The sequence below is a fragment of the Cygnus olor genome, chromosome 2, assembly GCF_009769625.2.
Source record: "Cygnus olor isolate bCygOlo1 chromosome 2, bCygOlo1.pri.v2, whole genome shotgun sequence".
In the NCBI taxonomy this organism is placed as follows: Eukaryota; Metazoa; Chordata; class Aves; order Anseriformes; family Anatidae; genus Cygnus; species Cygnus olor.
Window position 1 is genome coordinate 15619865 of NC_049170.1, and position 21899 is coordinate 15641763.

General features: G+C 43.5%; 1 protein-coding gene and 1 long non-coding RNA gene across 3 annotated transcripts in view; one reads left to right on the forward strand and one right to left on the reverse strand.

The window, feature by feature from the left end:
- Positions 1-229: 229 nt before the first annotated feature.
- On the reverse strand, positions 230-7133 carry LOC121064764. Its single transcript, XR_005816672.1, has 3 exons — positions 5470-7133; positions 4598-4726; positions 230-3698 (listed from the first exon to the last, which is right to left on the reverse strand). It is a non-coding gene; the product is annotated as an uncharacterized LOC121064764 (long non-coding RNA).
- A 125-nt stretch (positions 7134-7258) lies between these two features.
- The window catches only part of ITGB1 (integrin subunit beta 1), a 44542-nt gene continuing 29901 nt past the window's right edge, over positions 7259-21899 (forward strand). The window contains exon 1 of one of the 2 annotated variants that reach the window (XM_040546758.1): positions 7259-7570. In XM_040546758.1, coding sequence (XP_040402692.1) covers positions 7562-7570 — 9 coding nt within the window. In that variant the 5' untranslated portion in view covers positions 7259-7561. The remainder of the gene's footprint in view (positions 7571-21899) is intronic. The other variant, XM_040546757.1, reaches the window with a different exon arrangement.

The window sequence follows — 21899 nt, forward strand, 5'->3', positions numbered from 1 at the left end:
TAAACATTATTTCCTCACAAGGGGAGCGGAGGGGCAGGCACTGAGCTCTGCTCTCTGGGGACAGCGACAGGACCCGAGGGGACGGCATGGAGCTGGGACAGGGGAGGGTCAGGCTGGGTGTTAGGAAAAGGTTCCGCACCCAGAGGTGGTCGGGCACTGGGACAGGCTCCCCAGGGAAGTGGTCACGGCACCGGGCCTGCTGGAGTTCAAGAAGTGTTTGGACAATGCTCTCAGACACATGGCTTATTTTTTGGGTGGTCCTGTGTGGAGCCAGGAGTTGGACTTGATGATCCTTGTGGGTCCCTTCCAACTCTGGATATTATGGTTCTACAATTCTGTGATTATATGATTCCATTACTACTTTCAGTCAAGGCCAAATTTCTGTTTATAACTTGCCTTTTTCTGTTATACAGCTTTTTTATATTTATACATCTAAGAAAACCATCTTCCTGAATGTGTATGTTTTTCTTTGGAAAGAAAAAAGGGACCCACCATTTCCAATAGTGTAAAATTAATATACAAAAAAAAAAATAAGGTAAAATAATTCCTGCAATCTCTCATGCTTGGGGCAAAGTTTTGATGTTCAGCACTCATCTGGCCCTTGAGCCACCAGAGGTATCCTTTACATTCCTGATGGCAATTTAGTAAATTGGGCCGCTTTATGACAATGGACTCAGTTCACATGTATTTGATAGAAACTTATTAGCATTTGACATTTTCCAAAGCTTTGGAGGAATATTCAGACAAAGCGGATGAGGCGATCTAGAGGCTCACAGAAGAAAACAGGAAGAAGGAAAGACAAGGATGGGATAAGATGGAAGATGGATCATATAGGGAACAAGTTTTTCTTTGATGTTGTTACTACCCGAGCAAAAAGACCTAAAATTCACATTTACTGGTTTGAAGACAGTTTAATTTTAGCTAAACCTCAGCTACAGTAGAAAGGCAATGCCACATATTAAAGTATGTGGTTACAGAAAATACCACAGATTCTGAGTAAGCTGTGAGGCAAAGGGCTGAAAGCCAAATGACTTTCTACCACCTGAGCAGCGTGACATCCAGCACGGCCTACAGCTGCATTACCCTTGTAGTATTTCTTATTGTTTGCTTTTTGTTTTTGGTTGTTGTGGTTCTTTGTTGTTTTTTTTTTTTTTAAACAAGAACTAGACTGATGAGTTCACCTCCTCATGGTGTTCCACCTATTTCTTTTTAAGCTGTTCTAAGAATTACTTGTGATTTTTTCCATTATATTCACTGACAATTGTTTTTTCACTTGCATTCCTTGCTGGTTCATTATACCCAGGAGAAATCAGAATGGAGATTTGTGTTTGTAGCAGTTATAACATCAACTCTGGCCAGAATATCCTATCACAAAGAATACCAGCAAATAACAGGGCTTCTTACTGTAGTTTCACACCTAACATTTAATTAATGAGGTATTTAAGAGCCTGTGCGAGCAGACTGAGAAACTGTTTTTTTTTTTCTTGATGAGTCCAGTGAGGTAGACAATTTACTGCTGCAAAACACTGTAACTGCTGGCAGAGTCAAAGAGAAACTTGGTGAATAGCACAAAGTCAGAACTGCTTTGTATTAGCCTGTGCACAGATGACAAGATAGTGGGATAAATCAATACTCGGGCAAAACTGCTATTAACATCCAGATGTAACCTCTTAAGAATAAGAAAATTTATGACACTTGTGCTAGAAGGAGAACAATATATGGAGATCGTTGAGAATTTGCAAGTGAGAAATTTTGGCTGTGAATCACTGGCATCTTAGACCAAACATTATTACTGCCAAAGCATTTTAGATATGAGTATAGGAAATAGAAAAATGAGTAGAAGAAATGATTTGAAGAAACACAGCCAGGAGAATAAGGCTGAGCATGTAGGAATGAGGAGGATAAATTGGGGATTTCAGAAGAATCTCAGCATCGGACTCTTTTCTTCTACTTGACAGAAACAATATCAGAAAAATAATATTATGTTCTGGCCTTTTTTTGCCATTGTTTTCTCCTAGAACAGCTGATCATCTTATACAATAGTGATTCCATTTGCCCACATCTCCTTTCCCAGAGGCCGCATTTCTATTTATTTACTTCAGACTATTCTTCCTGTTTCTTGCTTTCTAGACTTGCTTGCTTACAATCTTGTTTTCCATATAGCTCCATATAGCTCGTCTTTCCCTTTGAACACCAATGAATATAAAATTTGTCCTTACTCCTGCTCTTACGCCACAAACATTCACTGGTAGTAGATTGTTGCCCTCTCCTCCTTTTTCTGCAGCAGATGATATCAAAGTCCTCCTCTCTCATTCCTGTACCTTCCCTGCTAAGTAATAACAACTGCATTGAATTTAAAATGTTGGAGCATGTCCCTCATGGCAAAATTGAGAAAAAAAAAAATTATACAAAGGAAAACTCTCACAACCCTCCTTGCATGCTTTTTTTGGGAGCAGTGGAATTCAGTTTTTCCCCTAACATGCATGAGCTGCTTCTCCAAGCAGTGGGAATCCCCTGAGAAAGAGGGAACGGAATCTGCAGGCATGTGGCCTCAGAGCCCCGTCCTCCCTCATCACAGAATAAAAGCAGCACATGGTAAGAATTAACTAACTGCTGAAACTCAGAAGGTTATTGTGCATTCACAATTATCATCCTTTGGGGATATTTCTAATATCCCATAGGCGTTTTTTCTTGGCTAATTAAACATTAGAAGATCTTCAAGCCTGAAGTTTTAAAATCAAGTTCTCTACCAAACATGCTTAATTTCAAGCAAAATACTGAGCTGGTGCAGAAACTCTGCCCTGTGTTATCATAAGCGTTTCCTTGGAACACAAATCTAAATGACTTTATTCTCTTTGTTTAAATCCTACTCACTTCCTTATTTTGGAACACGGTAGGAACCTGTGCTTCATGCCTAGGCATGGAAACCTTGTTTATGAGACAAAACATTTAAAAGAATTTATACATAAAATCAGTTGTCTTTGTAATGATAGAGACTCAGAAAGCAGCTTGGGAAGAAATATATCCATGTGGCAAACAAGGAATGTGTATACTATTGATAGCAGGGAAAACATACGACTGCAACAGAAATAGCTTAGCTGATTCAAAAATATGCACAAAAGGATGAGGGAGGAGTTTTGTGGGTGAAGTAAAGGCAGAAGAAGAGCCAGAGGAAGTCAGACAGACTGACGGGGCACAGCGCAGCTATAACCCAAGCTGCCCTTCAGCCCCAGCAGCCCACTGCGTGCCTGCGCGATGGATGCCCTCTTGTCCTGCTGCCTGACAGCCAAAGCCACAAGGTGTTCTTAAACACCGCTGAGCTGAAGGAAGGGCTTGGTGGACTCTGACCTTTTTAGCCTCATGTGAGACACAGGACTGATTAAACAAAATAGAGAGCTAAGCGTTGATCATAAACCAGGCGTTAATGTATCAAGCTTGCAGCAGCCAAGTGCTGAACGTGAACAGGAGGCAGATCCAGCAGGGCATTCAGCGTCCTGCAAGTGGACAGTCTTGGAGAGCAAGTCTTTGCCACCAGACTGCAATCTGCTGCAATTTTCCAGCTTGCTGTACCTGTGACTCACTTCACTCCAGACCTCGCACAGGGCAGGAGTAACTCACCCCAATGTAAACACACCACTCTATATAATGGGCACATTGTACGTGGCCGATAAGCTGCCAGGTCAGCTCCCTGCCTGCATCTGTGAAAAGAAGAGACAGAGGCTGACATCAAAAGTAATTACCACAACCGTCTAGCACCATCGCTTCCTGCACCAAGCGAGCCCATCTTTTAATACTACATGCTATCAGTCTTGTGGCCGTGTCTAACATCTCCTTCATTCTCTCTGCCAAAAGGCACAGCCCCGTGCCGAGCAGCCTCCAGCAGGGCCCCTTGTTTGCTGTGCACCTCCACAACCATGAAGAGGTGGCTGCAGTTCCTCAGCAGGGGCCATGGATGCTGCTCCACTCCCAGGCCAGGGCAGGGAAGGCTGGTGCTTGCAGAGGTGGCAGCATCCCAGGAGGTCTGCCTTGGGTTTATGGCATGGTGTGGTGGTGGTGGTGTTTTGTTTTTTTTTTTAGTTTGAAAAGAAAAAAAAAAAGTCCTAGGTGGGTTAGAAGCATTTTGAACAGGAAGGGGGAGAAAAGAAAAGAAGGGGGGAAAAGAGAAAGAAAGTACTCCACTCTCAGTAACACATGTTGGGGAAGAGAAGCAGTACAGATAACACTCAATGAGGCTGAGACAGGCTGAGTTATCTCATGTGGTGTGAAGAAGCGAAGGGGAAAAGACTTGTGTTACGAAGTGGTGAGATTATGAGCGAGGTGGGAAGCAGCAATGCTACGGGGAGAGCCTGCCTAATTGTGGGCATGTGGGGACCAACATGCAAAACGCAGCACTCCTCGCTGTGGCCCCAGTTGCAAAGCATCTCCCTTTAAACCCTTCACTGAGCTTCAGGAGCAGAGGCAGCGAGGCGGAGAACGGCCGTGACAGCCCCCAGCTGTGTGAGCTTGGGCACCCACCAGAGCTCAGTGGGTGGCAGCAACCTGCAGCCACCGGGAAACTGCAGCCAAGAACCCCACCCCAAAATGTATATATTTATACCTATGGATAAAATGATGCACTGACAATTGGCCAGAGATTCTCAGGCTGCGACCTGGTGCTCCACCAACCACTCGCTACTCTTCCGTGATATGTGGCTCTCTTTTGCCAATGGCTCAGATTAAAAGATAGCTAGACAGAATTAAAACATACTCTTTAATGGACTTTTATAGCAAAACTCTAGTAGGTATAAAACATAACTCCATGTAATTAAATCAGCTGTACTCACTAAGTAATATATTTTTCCAAATATACTCTAACCATTTTGAAAGCAATAACTAAAATGCTAAAATATTTTTCTGACTACTTATGACTTTTTCAATAATATGCTATGCAAACAATAATAAAAACAAGAGGTATTTACAAACTGTTTTGCTATTTCTGTTGGTATGTCTGCAGACATCACTTTGCCAGCTCTCCTGGGACAGTCTATTTTACAGCACAGAAATTTCTTACATTGTTCACAGAAAATGCATGTAGATTACACGGAAAATTAAAGGCACCATTACCAAGTGACAGTGCTTATGGTTTCCTAAATATAATCCAAGTATTAAATACACATGAAGAAATAAGGGAAAAAATAGTATTATTTTAATATAATTAAGCCGAATAAATAAAACTAAGTTAAGCTAACTGAAGTAATATAATTCTGATATTTTCCAATTATAGTATCAGTTTGACACATGCAGGCACATGGAGAAGGAAGAGCCAAAAACCTACATCCGAGTCCAGTAACAAAGAACCACAATCTCTCAAAATACAGAATAAACAATAGCTAACAGAAAGCAAATCCAGCAATATCAAACAAATTGGTGTACATACTGAGAGAATACACACAATTTCATACTCCTTTCCCCAGTGTCACATTTGCTCACCTATTTTCTGTAAGATGCAAGGCTGTGGATTCCCAGAAATGGTACCCACGCCTAACAGCAACCCGAACACTTCCCTGCTGCCTGCTCAGACCATGAAAACCTGCCTTTGCTTGATCGCCTTCATGCAAAAATGTTCACTCACTCTCACAGATGTTGTGTATACCACAATATGGAGATGCTACATTAAACATTTTGACATCATCTGCAGTTGCGTCTGCTGGCTCAGATACCTCCAGCACTTTCTCTGACATCTTTAGTACTTCAGAAGTGTTGGAAAATAACAAATGGCATTCGTGCACATCTGCACTCTCCAAAAGGAGTCCAGAAAGCGGCCAAATAATTCAGCGATTCTTTTCAGCCATTTGGGAGGTTTTTCCTGCCAGCTTCCTATCGCACAGTCAGCCACTGGCAACTTGACGCACAGATGTCTGCGCTGGGAGTTGTGGTAGCGTTGGAAGCACCAGTTTGCTAACCGGTTTATTGACTCCTCAGCCCCAGCAAGCCACAGCCATGAGAATGGGGGCCACATTTGCCGCTGCTTGTTTGCAGTACACCGTACTGCAAGACCACTCACTATTAACATAGTCTGGCAAAGCGTGATTAATTTTTTTTTCTTACAGTAAGGATGGTATACCTTGCCTTAAGACATTTTTCTCCCCCAGTACTTAAATGTCTTATGGCAGATTGCTATCCATCCTGCATTTGCTTTTATTTTGTGTGATATGCCATCTTGGATGTTTGTTTTTACAGCAGCTTGTTTCCCTGTTCCTGGCAGCATTAATAATACATGCTAAGTTAACTGCTGCACCATATGGTTCCTGGCTTCTTTATCTCCGATTGTGCGAGTTATTTCTTTGCCACTTCGGTTTTTCAGTGTTTGCTTGTGATGAAGTTGCTTGGAAAGCAACCGACAATTTCATTTTCTAACACTATGTGAAGTTGTAGAATTGCAGTTGAACCAGCATTAAAAGCTTGTTGCTGCACTAAGAGACTCCATCCTAAACAACTGCACAAAGGGAAGACACATCCAAACCACTCGTGCCTGAATAAGGAAGGGTTTCTTTTTTTATTTTAAAGCGCTGTTAGTGAGAAACTGGAGGAAAAAAAGGATAAAAACCATCATCAATCTGCAGTTATCCTCCCAAAATAAGCACCGGCACAAGCTCCAGCGGCAGCAGGTCGGTCCCAAAGCACAGCTGCTGACTGGGCGCCCTACGGCACTTTACCTCCCCGAAGAGCTCCAAGTGCCCCTTTTCCCTCGTTCATTAGCGGCTCCTCCCGTCGGGGGGCACTCGGAGAGGAGCAGCAGGCTCCTGCCCGGGGCTGGGGACCCTCCTGGGCTCTGTCCCGGGGCTCAGCACACGAACCCCGACCGCTCCCTGCCGCTCCCCCCCAGCCCCTCACACCCGGGGCCGAGAAGTGCAGGAGCCCTGCGTGCTCCCAGCCCCGACGGCGGGCATGCAGCTAATGAAACCCCACCAAATAAGGCGATGGCGGCTGCCACCAGGGGAGGTGGGGGACAGCGGGGACACCGGCGATCCCTGAGAGCCCGTCCCGTACCCGGCGGGGCTGCTGAGAGGGCGCAACCGGCGTCACCCGGGGCGGCCACGCCGTGCCCTTCGGCGTCCAGCGCGTGCCCTCCTGCCCCCCTTCTTGCCTTCCTGTCCCCCTTCTCGCCCTCCGTCCCTCCTTCTCGCCCTCCTTCCCTCCCCAAGCCGCAGCCCGGAGCGCCTCCCCCGCGCCCCCGCCTGGGGCTTGACGGCAGCGGGGAGGAATGTGTTTCCGGGGCGGGGAGAGGGCGGCCGAGCGCGGACCTTCCCCTCCCTCCCCTTCCCTCCCTCCTCTCCCTTCCCCCGCCGCCCCGTCCGCCGGGCGCCCCCCCACACACCCCGGAGCGAGCTCGGAGGAGCGGAGGGCAGCCGGACGGGCGGACAGGACAGGACAGGACAGGACGGAGGGACGCGGAGGCAGGCAGGGCGTCCCGCTGTGCACAGCCCAGCCCAGCCCGCTCCCGGGACGCCGGGGCGCGGGGGGAGCCTCAGGCGGGCGGGCCGGAGCGCGCCCCCTGGCAGGAGCCTGCAGCGCCGCGGCCATGGCCGAGGTAGCGGGGGGACGGGGGTGGGAGCCCCGCGGCGGGGGGTGGGAGACCACCGGGAGGGGATCGGAGCCGGGGAGCCCCCGGGTGGGGGTCCGGGAGGACTCCGGTGGCGGCGGGCGGGGAGCGCGGCTCCTCCCCGCCTGAGAGCCGCCTGGCCCCGGGAGCGGGGCGGGAAGGTGCCGGGCCCAGGCTGCGGCTCCTTCCTGTGGCGGCGGGACGGCGGCCTCAGGCCTCCCCGCCCGGTGGCCCTTTGTCCGCCCGGCCCCGGGAGGGATGCGGGAAGCTCACTTCGTGGCTGCCCCCCCCCCCGGTGTCCGCAGCGCCCCGTGAAGTTGGAGACGCCCCGACCCCCCCCCTCCCCGAGGGGTGTCCGCCCTGCGGGACTGCCTGCATGGCGAAGGGGAAGGAGTGAGTGACAGGAGTGGGGCGATAAGGAGTGAGTCAGGGCAGGAATTTGGGTAGCTGTCTCGAGGTTTTGGGCCTGTCTGAAAGCCTCGAGTTGGAGGCATGCGGGGTTGTTTGAATGGCTGCGGGGGCACAAAGCAGCGCTTGGGCTGCTCGCTGCCTTCGGCTCGGTGCCTTTTCTGCTGGCGCTGAGCCTTTGCTGTGTATAAGCTTGTTTCGGGGTGAAAGTGGGAATGGGAGGCCGCTGTATGCGATCCCTTTCACGTGGTGATTTCTGAAATGCCCTAAAACAATGAGAGCGGCGCGTTTTGTCCAGTATTACTGCCTTCGTGTACCAGATGGTTGGGAGGAAGCGTGAAGGGATAGGAAATTCTTCCCTGACTCACTGTTAGGTCGCGTTTAGAGCCAATGTCAGATGTCTTCGTGTTATGGAATAAACGTCTGCTTGCCTGTTAGACTCATCAGGTAGCCTTCGTGACTGTATTTCTTTATCAAAAAAGTTGGACATGAGTTCTTCATTTCTGCTGGATTTGTCCTTTGTATAATACAACGGAGCATTCATGCCAACACATGTGTGCATACTTGTCGGGTGAAAATGTTGATTTTCTGTGCATTTACCAGCTTGGTGCTGCAGTCCTGTTCATGCCAATGCACACAAAGCTTTAGGAGGAGGGATCATCTCCATTCAGATCAGTGAAACCGCTTGTGGCGAACACTGAGCGTGTGCTTAGGTGTTGAAATGGAGTGGGGCTTCACGTGTGTGGAAACGGCTTTAGATAATCTGCGCTCCTGGCACGTTCACTAGGTGATGGTGGTGGGGTGAGAAGAACCAGTTTGCTACTGTGAAATGAGATGACTTGATAGTAACTTTTTTTTTTCTTTTTAAAGAAGTGTTGTGCTACTAGAAGGACTTAAAGTTGACAAATTAAGCAAAACTCTAAAAGTAGTGAAGACATTCATTGTCCATGTCCATCCCTGTGATGAAACTGATGATTCGTTGTCCTGTCACCAAAAAAAAAAAAAATTTGCCTCTGGCAAATGATTAAGTAGCATTTTGCAAGCCTGCCTAAGGCTATATTTTTAAGGGTTGCAAAAACAGTGAGCCATTGGCAATAGGTAGGCAAGACGAGGCAAGTTCATGATGAGAACACCTTCAACTTTTGTCCTTTTCAAAGATGTTCCGTGAAGTGGAAGGTGCAAATTCAACAGGCCTGGAGGACGGTATCTTACTGTAGTCAAAGTTGGAGCTGGTAAGTGCTGTGCCTGTTTGCCAGCCGTGTGATAAATAACCAGTCTTACTTCAAAAATGAAGCGTCAGCAGTTACAAATCTGGTGTCCTTTCTGTGCAGCCAGGGAGACCATTTGGTTCTGGACACGCGTTTGTCCCATCTGCATAATGGTCCTAGTTGTGTCCGCCCTCGCGAGGGACAGATTCGGAGGGCTGCAAGTTTCTCTGGAATATTCATGAGCTTCTGATGTGAGTGCAGAATTGCAGTGTTTTGTCTTGTTGAGTTTAAGTGACTCGAGTGGTTAATCTTCTGCCACTTCCTTTGGGAAGTGATTCCCACAGCTGAATGCAAACTGTCCGGAAACTTTTCCTGCTGTTCTTTCTTCCTGATTCATGTTCTCATCCCCCTGCTCTTAGCCATGCTCCCCATACTTCTCTCAGGGTAGATCTGCTGTCGTGCAGTTTTAAAAAGAGCACGTTTGCTACAGCTCAGGAAGTAGTAACTTGGGCAGTAGCGGGGCCAGCTCAGAGAGTGACACAGCCACGGGGCTGACGCATGCAGTTGCCCCGAATATAGTTCCCTCTCTGCCTTTGGTATGAGTGCTTCAACTTGCCCATAAGCAGTTGTCATGCCCACCTTCCACTGCTCTTGATTTAGACGAGGGGTGTGGTGCACATGTGCCCCTTGGTGAAGCCTGAGGACCAGCCTGTTACGGACCGCATGGCTCTCTGCGGCAGCGCGGCCTTCAGAAACCATCCTGATGGTGGCTGCAGCACGACTGCTGTTAAGGACAGATGAAGTACCTGCTTGGTGATGGGACCTTTTTTGTAAGCCGTCAAAGGCTGTGCTTTTGGAACAGGCTCCCCCAGATGTTGCTCTTTCTCCTCTAGTAGCAGACATGGAGGTGAGCTCCTGCAGGAGAAGTAAATGCAGACCCACGCATGATGCCTGGCACAGCCTCAGTGCATGTCACCGCTGCAGGTAGGGCGCAGATGCCTTCTGTTCCCTGCTAGTTGAGAGAAAATGTTGCCCCCAGTATGTGGTCTCAGGAGTGATTTTTTTGGGGGAAAGAGCAGAGGCAGAATGGACGTTTTCTGGCAGTTGATGGGCCCTACCTCCCCATCCCAGCCACCCCTTTCCAAATACTTTTTGTACCTCTTCCATGTGAGAGCTGCTGTTGCAAGCAGTCAGACCTTGCAAAACTGCAATTAAAACAGGCATTTTTAAATTTTATTATTTTTTTTTAAATCGATGTTAATTAAGTATGGCAAGTTAACTGGCATTAAGATTCATCGTGCCTTCTCAGATGGCACTTGGAAGGGCATTAGTTAGACCTGGAAGAGGAATCCAGGCTTGGCAGTAGTGGAGCCTGTTCTGCTGTCATTTTCTTTTCTGGAATTTCAAGTGATGTATGTATTTGTATATTTTATAGGTTGACTGTTCTCCTTGGCAAACTTATTTTTAGAAACTGCAGTGAGCCCTCTGAGAGGGAATCCTTGTTGGAATGCCTTTTTTTCTTTTTTAAGCTTCTCAGGATCTACTGGTAGAGGTCATAAAGCAATTACATAAATTAAATAATTCTTTAAAATGCAATTAGGGCAACTTGTAGTTAGATTTTTTTATTGTCATTTTAAAAGTACTTACCAGTTTGTGTGCTATTTCCCTTTGACTAAGTTTTTATGCCATCTACCACATTCTGTGCCCCCGTAGAAATTTGCCTGTCTCTCAGTAGCAGAAAGCTCAGAATTAGCTCTGTACTTTCCTGCCTCTCATACCCCATCTCATATATTGCTAATTATGCACTCGCGTCTACTCTGCCTTGCTTTGAAGACACTTCATAACAGTAGTGTTCTTGTTAGGAGCTTTAACATTGCTGCTCTGGTGTATATGTGCATTGGGATTTTTTACACGAGGATGTGCATCTTAAGACTTTACAGGAAAATGAGTCTTTAGCCTAGTTGAGGCTTAGCTGGTATTTCTGAAGAGGGTCTGTATTATTTTTTAAGAGGGGGGTGTCAGAGAATCACAAAACGGCAGATGAACACGTTCTGCAGCGTGATCTCCTGGTCAGATGTTGGCAGTATCGTGCCCAGATTTAAGGCTCCTTTTGTGACAAAAAGTTGAAATTAGTTGGTTAATTAATTGATGTTGTCACATACTGGCCAATATAATCTATTTTTTTTTTCTGTGTAGTTCTTTCTGTGTTGCTCTGTTTTGTTACATATTGTGTTGTAAACCTTCTGAATAAAGGCTGATGTTATTTGCTGTGCAGTAACCACAGCTGACCACAGTATTGACCAGTGTCTGTGCGTTGTCATAGTTATGGACATACTGGGGTAGCCTAGACAGTCTTTTTCATGTTTACCCAGAAATGGAAAGACAAATTCTACTTCTTTTTTTTTTTTTTTTCTTCCCCAGTTTGTCCTCCATGGGCATGGCCTGGTAACCTAAACTTGAAATTTTAAGTCAGGGTAGATTTCCAGTAAGACCTTTCTCTAAATTTGCTTCTTTCCCCCCAAGTGGATGAGTAGTGTAAGTACCAGAAAAAAGTATATACAACTTAATTGTGAGAAAACAACATGTGCTTTGGCTGTATGAGCTTCTAGTCTGATGTAAAACATGTATCAGCTTGCTTAGTAGATTATTTTGGAAATGTCATGCAGAGAAAATGAAAATTCTGACTTCTGTGAATAGAAAATAAGACAACAGGCATCTCACTGGCATCACTTAATAGTACAGTTGTGTTTTTCAGTATTAAGGGTGTTCTCTGTAGAAGAATATTGTTACTAAACATACTGTATTTTTGTAATAACCACCTTTTACTTTTCTATTCTTAAACCAATTAGAGTGATTCTGTGGGCTTCCTAGGGTATTTTATTGTCCCATTAACAGTTTGAAGATGTTTTAAATCCGCAGAGATGGTGAAGTCAGTAATTTAGTACAAATTTTGAGCATAACCAAACAAATGCACAAAAGCAGCTTGGCGAGACTATAATATCAACATTTACTTTGGGGAAAGGTGATGGGATTCCTACCTGACCTATAATCCTCTTTGGGACGTCACTGAATAAAAGCTATTTTGTATATTAGAAGGATCTTTTTGTCTATGTCTTTCTTAATTTCTCTTTACAGTCAGCTGCAAAAAGGGTTATGAAATATGTTTTCTGTCTTAAAAGCTCTTTCATGTGCTTTTTCTTTTCCAACAGCAGCAGTGAAATATCATTAGTATTCTTGTGGTTTTTATTAGAGGGGAGAGTTTTGAGTAACAAAATTGAGGCTGGAATCTTAACTTTGTTATTGCTAGGAAGAGCTAAGAAGAGTTTGGTGTTTTCTTACCATCATTTTCATTCTTTTCTCTTTCTCAGAGAAGAACGTCACATGTCTCTGATAAATTAATGTAGTTCTCAAGTTCTGCCAACAAACCATTAGTTTTCTGTCTATAGATGTTTTCCCTAAACCTCTAATTTGTGAGACCACATTTAACTGCACATTCTTCTTAAAATGCTCAAATGCTTAGAAGCTGTAACAAGTTCGATATAGTATTTTCCCCTAAAAAAATCAACATAATATTTGCAGTTTGTTTATGATATGTGTTTTGTACAAGATTGCATGTGCTCAACTTAGTCCTAGCTTTGACTTCACTTAGTTTTAACTTCTGCTGTCGATAGTTTCTAGTGTATGAGCAGGAAGGAGAGCCATCATTTATATGGACTTGTATGAAAGTGTAGACTTCTCTGTAGTATCTATACTATGTACAAGTACTCACATGTAATTAATTTTCTGTTATGACTATAAACAAATAATTTTCTTTTTATGTGTAGAACTGTACAGGTAATGGCACTTTTGATGTGGAAGCTGAACTGAAAAAGTGAAAGTACCTTCTTTTCTCGTTGCTTGCGGTAAAATGAAAAACAGTAATTATATATATTGGGCTAAACTGAAACAATGAAATCACCCTCATGCGAAAATGACTGATTTGTGGTTATTTAAAAGAGAAGAAAAATAATTGGATTAGATCAATTTAGAAAGAGTCAGCATTTCATTTAGGAAATGGTGATTCTTGTAAGTCAAAGGCAGTATCTTGGCTATTACGTGTATTAATCCCCGAAATCGTGTTTTTGAAAAAGAAACCTGCTGCTGAGCTCTCTGGTTTGGTACAACCTTGACCTTGAAGTAAGTGTTGAGATAAGGACGTGGGGCTGTTCAGTTTTGCAAAGGGAGAAAATAATAAATCAGGAGAATCAGTCGTTGCACGGTTTGTTAATTTTCGTTGAGGGAGCTGCAGTTCGGTGTGTCTTACTGGGGTGCAGCAGGCTGGCTGCGGGGGAAGCCCTTCGGTTTGGTGCCTTTGCATGGGGCAGCCTGCCATGGCCTTACCCTGTCCCAACGTGGGGGCCCGTGCCACTCTCTGCCGGTGAGCTGTGCAGTAATGTGGGTTATCATGAACCTAGTAGGAGCTGCAGGACATCACTTGAAGGGCCTGGCGTTGGGGCATTTTGGCCAGCATCCTCTGCAGCTTCAGTTGCCCAAGTATTAAATCGGGCAACACCCACGCTCTGCCGAGCCCCTCAGCTATCTGCTTTTACTGATCTTAGATTCAGGCTTTTGTGTGAAGATGAGAGCAGGTGAAAGGAAGGACTGTTTTTGAAGTGAAGATAAATACAAACGACTGCAATTTTTTTGATGTTAAATATAAAGCACTCTCCAAAGGATCAAGAGGTGACGCGTCTCAGTAGTTGGTTGTGATTAAAATTGCATCAAATTCTCCATCAGGATGAGTTGCTATGTTATTACAGCATCTTTAATAGTAGAATGGCTGAAAACTTTGCACTTGTCCTTTCAAGAAGTGAAACGCGCCTTCTTCTGATGATAAAAAGAAGAAATGAGGTAGTTTTTATTAGCACGATACACAAGATCAACCGGTGTAAGTAAGGTTGATTATTTGCTGCCTTTGAAACAGTGTTTTCTGGCTGTTTTTTCTCTTTTTGGACTGAAATTTTGTTTTAGTGATGGCCGTGAGAGAAAGTCAGGAATTACAGTCTATGAAGTTTCTTTTGTGTTTTTGCAAGCTTGTATTTAGTATATGTTAATGTGCCCGATTTCTGGTGTTAGTTGAAGATTGTCCAGATGCTGAGAGTAGTACTGTAGCTGATTTCTGTAAAATACAAGTCTTGACCATTTTTGAAATGTGGGCTTGACGGTTTTGCCTCAGAATAGATAAAACTCTATCCTTAATTGTGCATGAACATAGCCTATGTGAATTTGCGAAATATCTCTAAGTGTAACGTTTTAGGAGATAACATTTTTTCTTTGCTTCTACTGTACAGTTCGAAAATGGGGCATTCCTTATCTGTTTTGTTTTTCTCATTTCTATGCAAATAAAAATTCGTGTGAGAAACAAATGTTCAAGAATTTCAGTGTTTAGATTTTCTTGGGCGTGGACTTGGGTGTTTAAAAAAAAGGAAACAGCAAATTTCCTTTTTCGGAAGAACATACTATACATATCAGCTATAGGTTGTTTAAACTGCATCATAAAATTTTAAAAAACAGTGATAAGCATTATTTTTTCCTCTGTGCTACCTCCCTCCACTGCAGATGTTGCTTGAATTTTCAAAGGCCGGACAAAAATGTTACATAGCCATGTTGCTGATATCAGCAGTTTCAGGGAAGAACTCAGTTTTAGCATTAAAAAGTAACTATTGCATGTAAAATTGCTGCCAGCACTTCTTTCGTTGCCAGCTGACCAATTTGGAGGGTGTTTAGATAGTAATAAAAAAGCTCGCATAGATACTGGCTCTTTTTGGTGCATAATTTTCAATGCAGTTTCACTTTCTGAATGAATTAATGTCTGTATTTAATATTATTAATGTTTACTTGTAGCTGGCAGCAGTTTTAATATTGTGTTTCTGCGGAGTTTAAAGAAAAAAAGGAACTCGCTCATTAAGGAGAACACAAAACTATGAAAACCACTTGTCTTCTGCAAATTTACCTGAATTTTGTGTTTCATAAAGTGCCCCAGTAGCCCTGGGACCGTAAGTTCAAGTGAAAATACATTTCATTTTCATAGAAACACGGTCTTGCAGCAATTTATACCAAAGTAGGTCATAACTGTTGCAGTCTGATTCTCCCTGCTGCCTGTAGCTTGCAGTCTTCGTCCTCATTGCATCAGCAGTGGAAGGCACAAGGCAGTACAGTAAGTCACTGAAGTAGCTCATCTGGTCGAAAAATATCATGACAAAAAATAACTTTCCTTTAAATCAGCTGCTTCAAGTGGGTGGCTGTGTGCACTACTAGTAACACTCGTTAGGTCAAGGGGAGGAATGGGAAATGCGTGGCTTGTGATCAGAGGAGTGTGGAACTGCAATAATCCAGAATTAAATTGGCATAAACTGTTGTGGAGCCTTACAGCATCTACTCGTGCATGCATCAGTGCGCTTCTGACTTGAATAATCCGTGTTACCTTGCTAGATCAGGTGAGAAATAACTCAGCATTTCAGTTAGGTGGAAGCATTGTCCACAGTGGATATGAGTTACAGACGAAAGGTGCAAAGTCATAATTAGGGTCTGAAGAAGTGGAAGTGTTGCCGTTCAGTAGCAACAAACTGGCAGATCTGCTCACATGCTTTGAGAAACCTCATCTTTTATCATCTTTTGCAGGACCCTTAGAAGTACCTTATGATCTCCAAGCCTAAAATTCTGCTCTGAAAAGCAGCAAAAGTGTGTTAATAGGCAAGCTGTTCGGGCAAGGACGGCATTGTGATGGATCTCATGTAAAACTTACTCATTTTGATATTGCTGGTTTGTTTTTTTTGTTGTTGTTTGGTTTTTTTTTGGTCAGATGGGTGAATTTTTGCCAAGTACTCAAACTCCCAGATTAAAATTTGGGAGAAGTCCACCGTTCCAGTGCATGTTTATACCTAGCCAGTTGTCACTGCCATTGTATTAATCGTCATCGTTAGTCATTTTGTTTATAGGGCTGTGTGTGTATGTATATTTTGTATGTGTGTGTATATATATGTATATAAAAATAGATAGATAGAGCTCTATGAAGCTGTATGTAGTGGGATGGCAGGTTTTTTTTATTATTATTATAATTAATTCTGTATATTCATTTTCCTGGCCATTTACCCGATGTTCAAAGTATGTTGGGGCTGAGAGTTGTTTCAGTGCAAGTCTCACTCTAAACTGTGTTAGATAATGCATCTTTTTAAAACTCACAATTAAATATTTAGATACTATATATATAAATGTTATGCCACGTACTTGTCATTAGAAACCTGAAATAAAAAAATTGAGTGGTTTGCTCTGCAGTAGTCTTAATTTTTTTTTTTAATTTTTTGCCAGTTAATTTATTATAACAAACAATTGAAAAATAAATATATATATATATAACTCAGAACAGCTCCCCAGACTGTCTCGTTGTTACGGAGCAGTACCCGAGGAGAGCAGGGCAGGAAGGTAGGTGGGCCCGCCTTGGTTTAGCAGCACCCGAGGAGCGCAGCGCAGTTACCAAGGTCAGTCATTCCGGCAGCCAGCTGTGACCTCGCAGAAGTTGCTTTTTCAGTACTCATCTGTCCATTTGGCGGCCTGGTTCAGTTTTCTGAAGCTTCCAGAAAATTGGCCTGGATGGGGAAGGCGATGACCAAGGTGTCCTCCCCCAGCCCTGTAGGCCAAGGTGGCAGCTGAGGGCACGGGGTCGGTTGCAAGATGGGGAGCACAGAACTGGATTTTTTGGAGGTGGGGATGCTGTAGCACTACAGTTTCTTTCAGCAGCAGTTGGCTTTCGTCTTGGTTTTAGTCGCCGAAACTGTACCAGAGTGTTCACGATGGTTACTGGTGGGTAACACTGCCATGTAAAAACGGAGTTTCCGTTAAGTTTGCACTTTGTGGTATGCCAGCTTGTGATTTCCTGTAGTACCTGCCGTGACAGCGAGTGGGACGTTTTCAAGCATTTTTCTCTTAAAGAAATAGACGTGAAACACTGTATTAACTGACATTCTTTTTGCTTAAGAACGTAAATACCTCTCTTCTGCTTCCCCTTTAAAACAAAGCCTCGGATTAAAGTAAGTTTAGCCAGACGTTACGACAGTCGTGGAATATTACTAAGGCAATACGGCCTCAGAAGCATCAATTACAGCCAGCTGTGTTAAGAGCTATATTTATATGTTTAACTAAACTTTTTTTTTCCCCGTGTGTGGATAAATGTGAGGTTTGAGTTGCACAAAATTAAATAGCCTCTTTACGGGAGTAGTAAGTGGTGCAGAGTGTATGGGAATTTAATACTACCACAAGGAACAGACACCCATGTTTTCAACTAGAATGCCTTAAATCATTAGGTAGCATTCCTAATTGTAATCTGAGATGGAAATGCTAAACTTAGCCAAGTAGTGTTGTGTACTAGTAAGACCTTTGTGAACAAGCTGGATGCTAAATTCATCTCCCCCCATGCAAAAGTGCCACATTTAAGCAAGAGGGGAAATTAAATTATCATGGCAGAAATCACTGGTGGGTTACAAAGCATTTGAAAAGTGACGCAACAACAGATATTTTGCTTTGTTTTAATCGCAATTGTGTAAAGAGGTGCTTGTAATAATGAAAAACTTAAGTATTTACTATGAAAAACTGGCTACTGATAACAGAATTGGTACAGTGTGGTCTTGGAGATAGTATGCTTGGAATCATTAAGGCTGCGGTTGACTTGAACTATTGGAAACCTCTTGGGAACAGATCAGGAAACATTTTTGGCAGTGAAGATTTTGAGGTGAAGAAAATCAGCGTTTGGAGAAGAAAGTGAGATGTTTCCGTTCTTAACACTTAACCCATCCCCATATATTTATCCTTAAAGAGGAAGCTTTCAAGATATACTTGTGTAGAAGCTGTTGATAGAGAAACTATTACTTTCAACCACAGTATCTGTACACAGGGTCTTGCTGTTAGCACCTCTGGAAGGCTAACCAGCTGTCTTTGTGATATGCTTGCATGCTACCATAAGCAGCGGCATGAATAGGTTTTAGTATTTTCTTCTTGATTGAAGTTCAAGTAATTTCATAATGTCATTGTAGGAATTGCAGCTTTCTGCAGACAGGATGCACCAACATGTGATTTGTTAGAGAAATGTGTGTGGTGGGGGTATTCTGCTTTTTTATTTGGTATTTTATCAAACACAGTAGTTTGAGAGGTGTGCAACAGCAAGATAAAATTACAAACTGGCTTTTCAGAAGAAAAGGTGCACATCGTAGTTGAAGCTAGGAGTAAGTTACAGGTATTAAACAGTAAAAGCATATTGCTGGTGTTTTAATTAGGTGTAGCTGCAGGCCTCTGCCTTCTCTGCTTGAGAATATGAGGAGCTGTGTTTCTCTCCTAATTTAATGTTGAACATTAAGCACAATGTACCTGCTAGTTCATGTCATTTCCGAAATACAGTTGTGAGTTTATTCCATAAACTGTAGTCTGTGGATAAATTCCTTTTAAATTTTTGAAGTAAATCTATATGGAAAAAATAATATTCTCATGAGACAGAGCATCTCAGTTGGCTCTCAAGCCGTTTCCTATACGTGGTGATCCTGGACGGCTTGTTTTTGTGAGCTGCGTCCATGTACTACTTGCCTTACAAGCATCAATATGCTTTCCAAAGCAACTCCTGAACTGTGGAACCTTGCCTTACGAGTATGTTTCAACAGTTTAAGAAAACGTTATACAAATAAGCACTTTGTCCACATTAGGACCAAGCTGAGGACAAGGATGTCCAATACAGCAGATGAACGCTCTTGTTAAATGAATAATTATTAGTAGTGTGGTAGTGCAGAGGAGATCTAGTCATGAATCAATGCCATGCACAGGAGGCTTCTGCACACCCATACTATTTGAGAAGCCATCCCTGCTTTGGAAGCGGTGCTGACTACCCGACGTCGGCCTGCCCGTACTGCAGTGCTCTCCAGAAGGTGTTACATCGAAGGCAAGAGACTGAGGTTACTCGTGGGGTTTGCTGATTCAACAGGTGAAAACGCTTTGTCAGCGGCAGCATCTTCGTGGTGTCCCTGAGCTCCCTTTTTTCCTCACTCTGTTACTTTCAGTCACCGTCACCGGCATGAGATCTGGATTTGTGTAACTATTTACTTTGTCTTTTTGGAACATCTTTCTGTCTGAATAGGCTTTAGCCATGCTAGGAGTAATCTTTACTAGAGCGCTACACAACTTGGTTTTGTTTGTGATCAATGTTGTTTAGGTTTGCAGCTGGTTGCAGGAGTTTGTTAGTCATTAAGTGAAATTATCACGGGACTTTGCTACTGAAAACTTGTATCGAAATGCAGTCCAATGAAGCAAAACATGGTATGTAATTGAGCCTGCCTAAATAGGATTGCTGTGCTTCATAGGAGTCTAAATTCAGTAGGTCTCTCCTTGCCTTAAGTTGCCTGTTGGAGGATGAGTGTTCACCTTACCTTCCTTTACTCCATAGTTCCTCCATAGACCATATGGTTCAGAGCTGTCAGGTCCACAATTAGAGAATGATTTTTGCTTGGTGTCCACTAAGTCAGAGTGGTTGTGCGTGATACAGGAGATGTGCAGTTCAGGCTCTCTTCTGCATCTGGTTGTAAACATACGTTCGTTTCCTTCCACTTCTCTACAGGTTATGTTATTCAGGGAGAAAGAAGGAAAGCTAATACTCCAAACGAAGATCTCCAAGACTCTTTGCTTTTATCCATTGGCAATATAATTACAGCAAATAGGATCTGGAACCCCACTTACATCTTTCTTCTACCTCCCGTCATCCAAGTGCTTCAGCACTTAAACAGCAGTCAAAACCTTGTCAGCTTGTTTTCTGTCTTGGTGCCTTTTGTTCTTGGCTGCATAGCAGCATTGTTATTATAAGAATAATGATGAATGCTCTTACCAGAATATCCACAGCATTCCCTGGAAATGTGAATTCAAACCCTTTGAGGCTGAGGAGGCTCTGGAGCCCAGTTATCTCACGTCTTGGGTATGTGCTATAAAATATCTGGGAACCATTAGCACCCTTTTGTCATACCATACCGCCAGAAGATGTGCCGTGTCCTCTTAGTTTTATGTTTCTTGAGGTGGAAAGGTGTCACGTAGAAGGAAACTTTGACATCTGCAGTTGTTCTGAAACAGGTACCTCCTTTTTCTGCTAACAGAGGAAACTTACGTGTTCTATCAAGAAAAATCTCCATCCCCACCCGCCTCCGTGCAGCCGGGCACCTAACTTGGGCAGACTTGTTTCCACTCAGTGATTCAAATCAAGACCAAAATGTACTCTTCAGAAAAATACTTAATTGCTATTCCTTCCATTATTTAAAACTGTCACTAGGTTGAGGGCTCCCTTGAAATCCAGGAATAAATATCAATAAATACCATATATAAAAGGAATAATAATATCAAACTCTGTGACTGCTTATTAAGTTAGCTATTCTGTTTTAAAACAGCTGTGTCTTCTATAAACTAACAAAGAGAAATCTCGTCCTCTAGGGACACAAGCAGACATGAGAACACATTTGTACCTCTGTTCATAAGCTGTGTTTGCAGCCTGCTGGTACATGCGTGTGAACAGTTGCATGAATTCAGCTGAAGAGCAGCGTGGCACAGGTGCGCGTGCTGGGTTTTCAGTTGTGATTTCAGACCCACAAATATATTTTAGAACCTAACACCTGTGGATTTCCCCCTGACTCCCATGCTTTTCAGTGAATCTTAAGCCACTTTTCTACAGCTGTAAGTGTAAACTAACTGTGGGCAGTTATGTGATACAAGACATTACTGAGCCTCTCGGCAAACCAGTTGAGTCACCAGATACGTTTGTCTGCCTTCGTAAGTACAGGAGGTGGTTACAGGTTCCCTTGCAGAACCTGCAGAACTATGATATCTTTCCCTGTGGTTCTCAATTCAGAAATGTGCGTTTTTGGACTGCCAGCTCTGCAGAGGTTTTCTGAACTAAACAGTGACATACACTAATTGTGTCATAACTTCAGATAACCATACTGGAGGATTTGGTCTCCCTAACCTGAGCAGAAAACTAGTTTCCTGGAGATTCTAACTCTTTGTAATTAAAATGTAAGTCCTAGCTGGTATATCATATTTTACTTTAACATATGATGCCCCAGTAGAACGAAGTGGTTGTGGAAATGCTTATCACAAGTATTTGTTGAACATAGTTGTTTTATTCCATCAACTTAGAGATAATAACAAAGAGAAACGAAATCCAGTGTGAAATGCTGCTGGTTGGTTTATCCTGTAGCTTCACAGTAGCTGAAGACATGCGTTAACAAAGCTTTTTCAGGACAGTTTGAGTAAGCAGTCTTGATGTGATGAATTTTTGCGCAAAAGCTGTTTCAGTACTAAAGAATTTCTTATTTTGCACATTAATCTGGGTTAATGTCCCATTCTTTCCATATTACTGCAGTGATCTGTTAAGGTCTGTTAAGCTCCCCAGGAGAGAAGGAACATCTTGGTCTTGCTGAACCATGCAGTAAGCTGGTGCAAACAGGCTTAGGTCTAGCATTTCTGTGTGAATTGTAATGCTGCAAAGTCCCACTCTTGAGCCCGCATTTCCAGTGTCATTCTCGACCATTTGCACTAAGTTCCCAGCCCACGAAACCCCACTCGCTGATCTCTGTTGGTGCAGGGTCAGCAGCTGGGCCGGCCTGTGAAAGCGTGTCCTCAGGGCACCGAGCAAAAAGCCAGGTCTG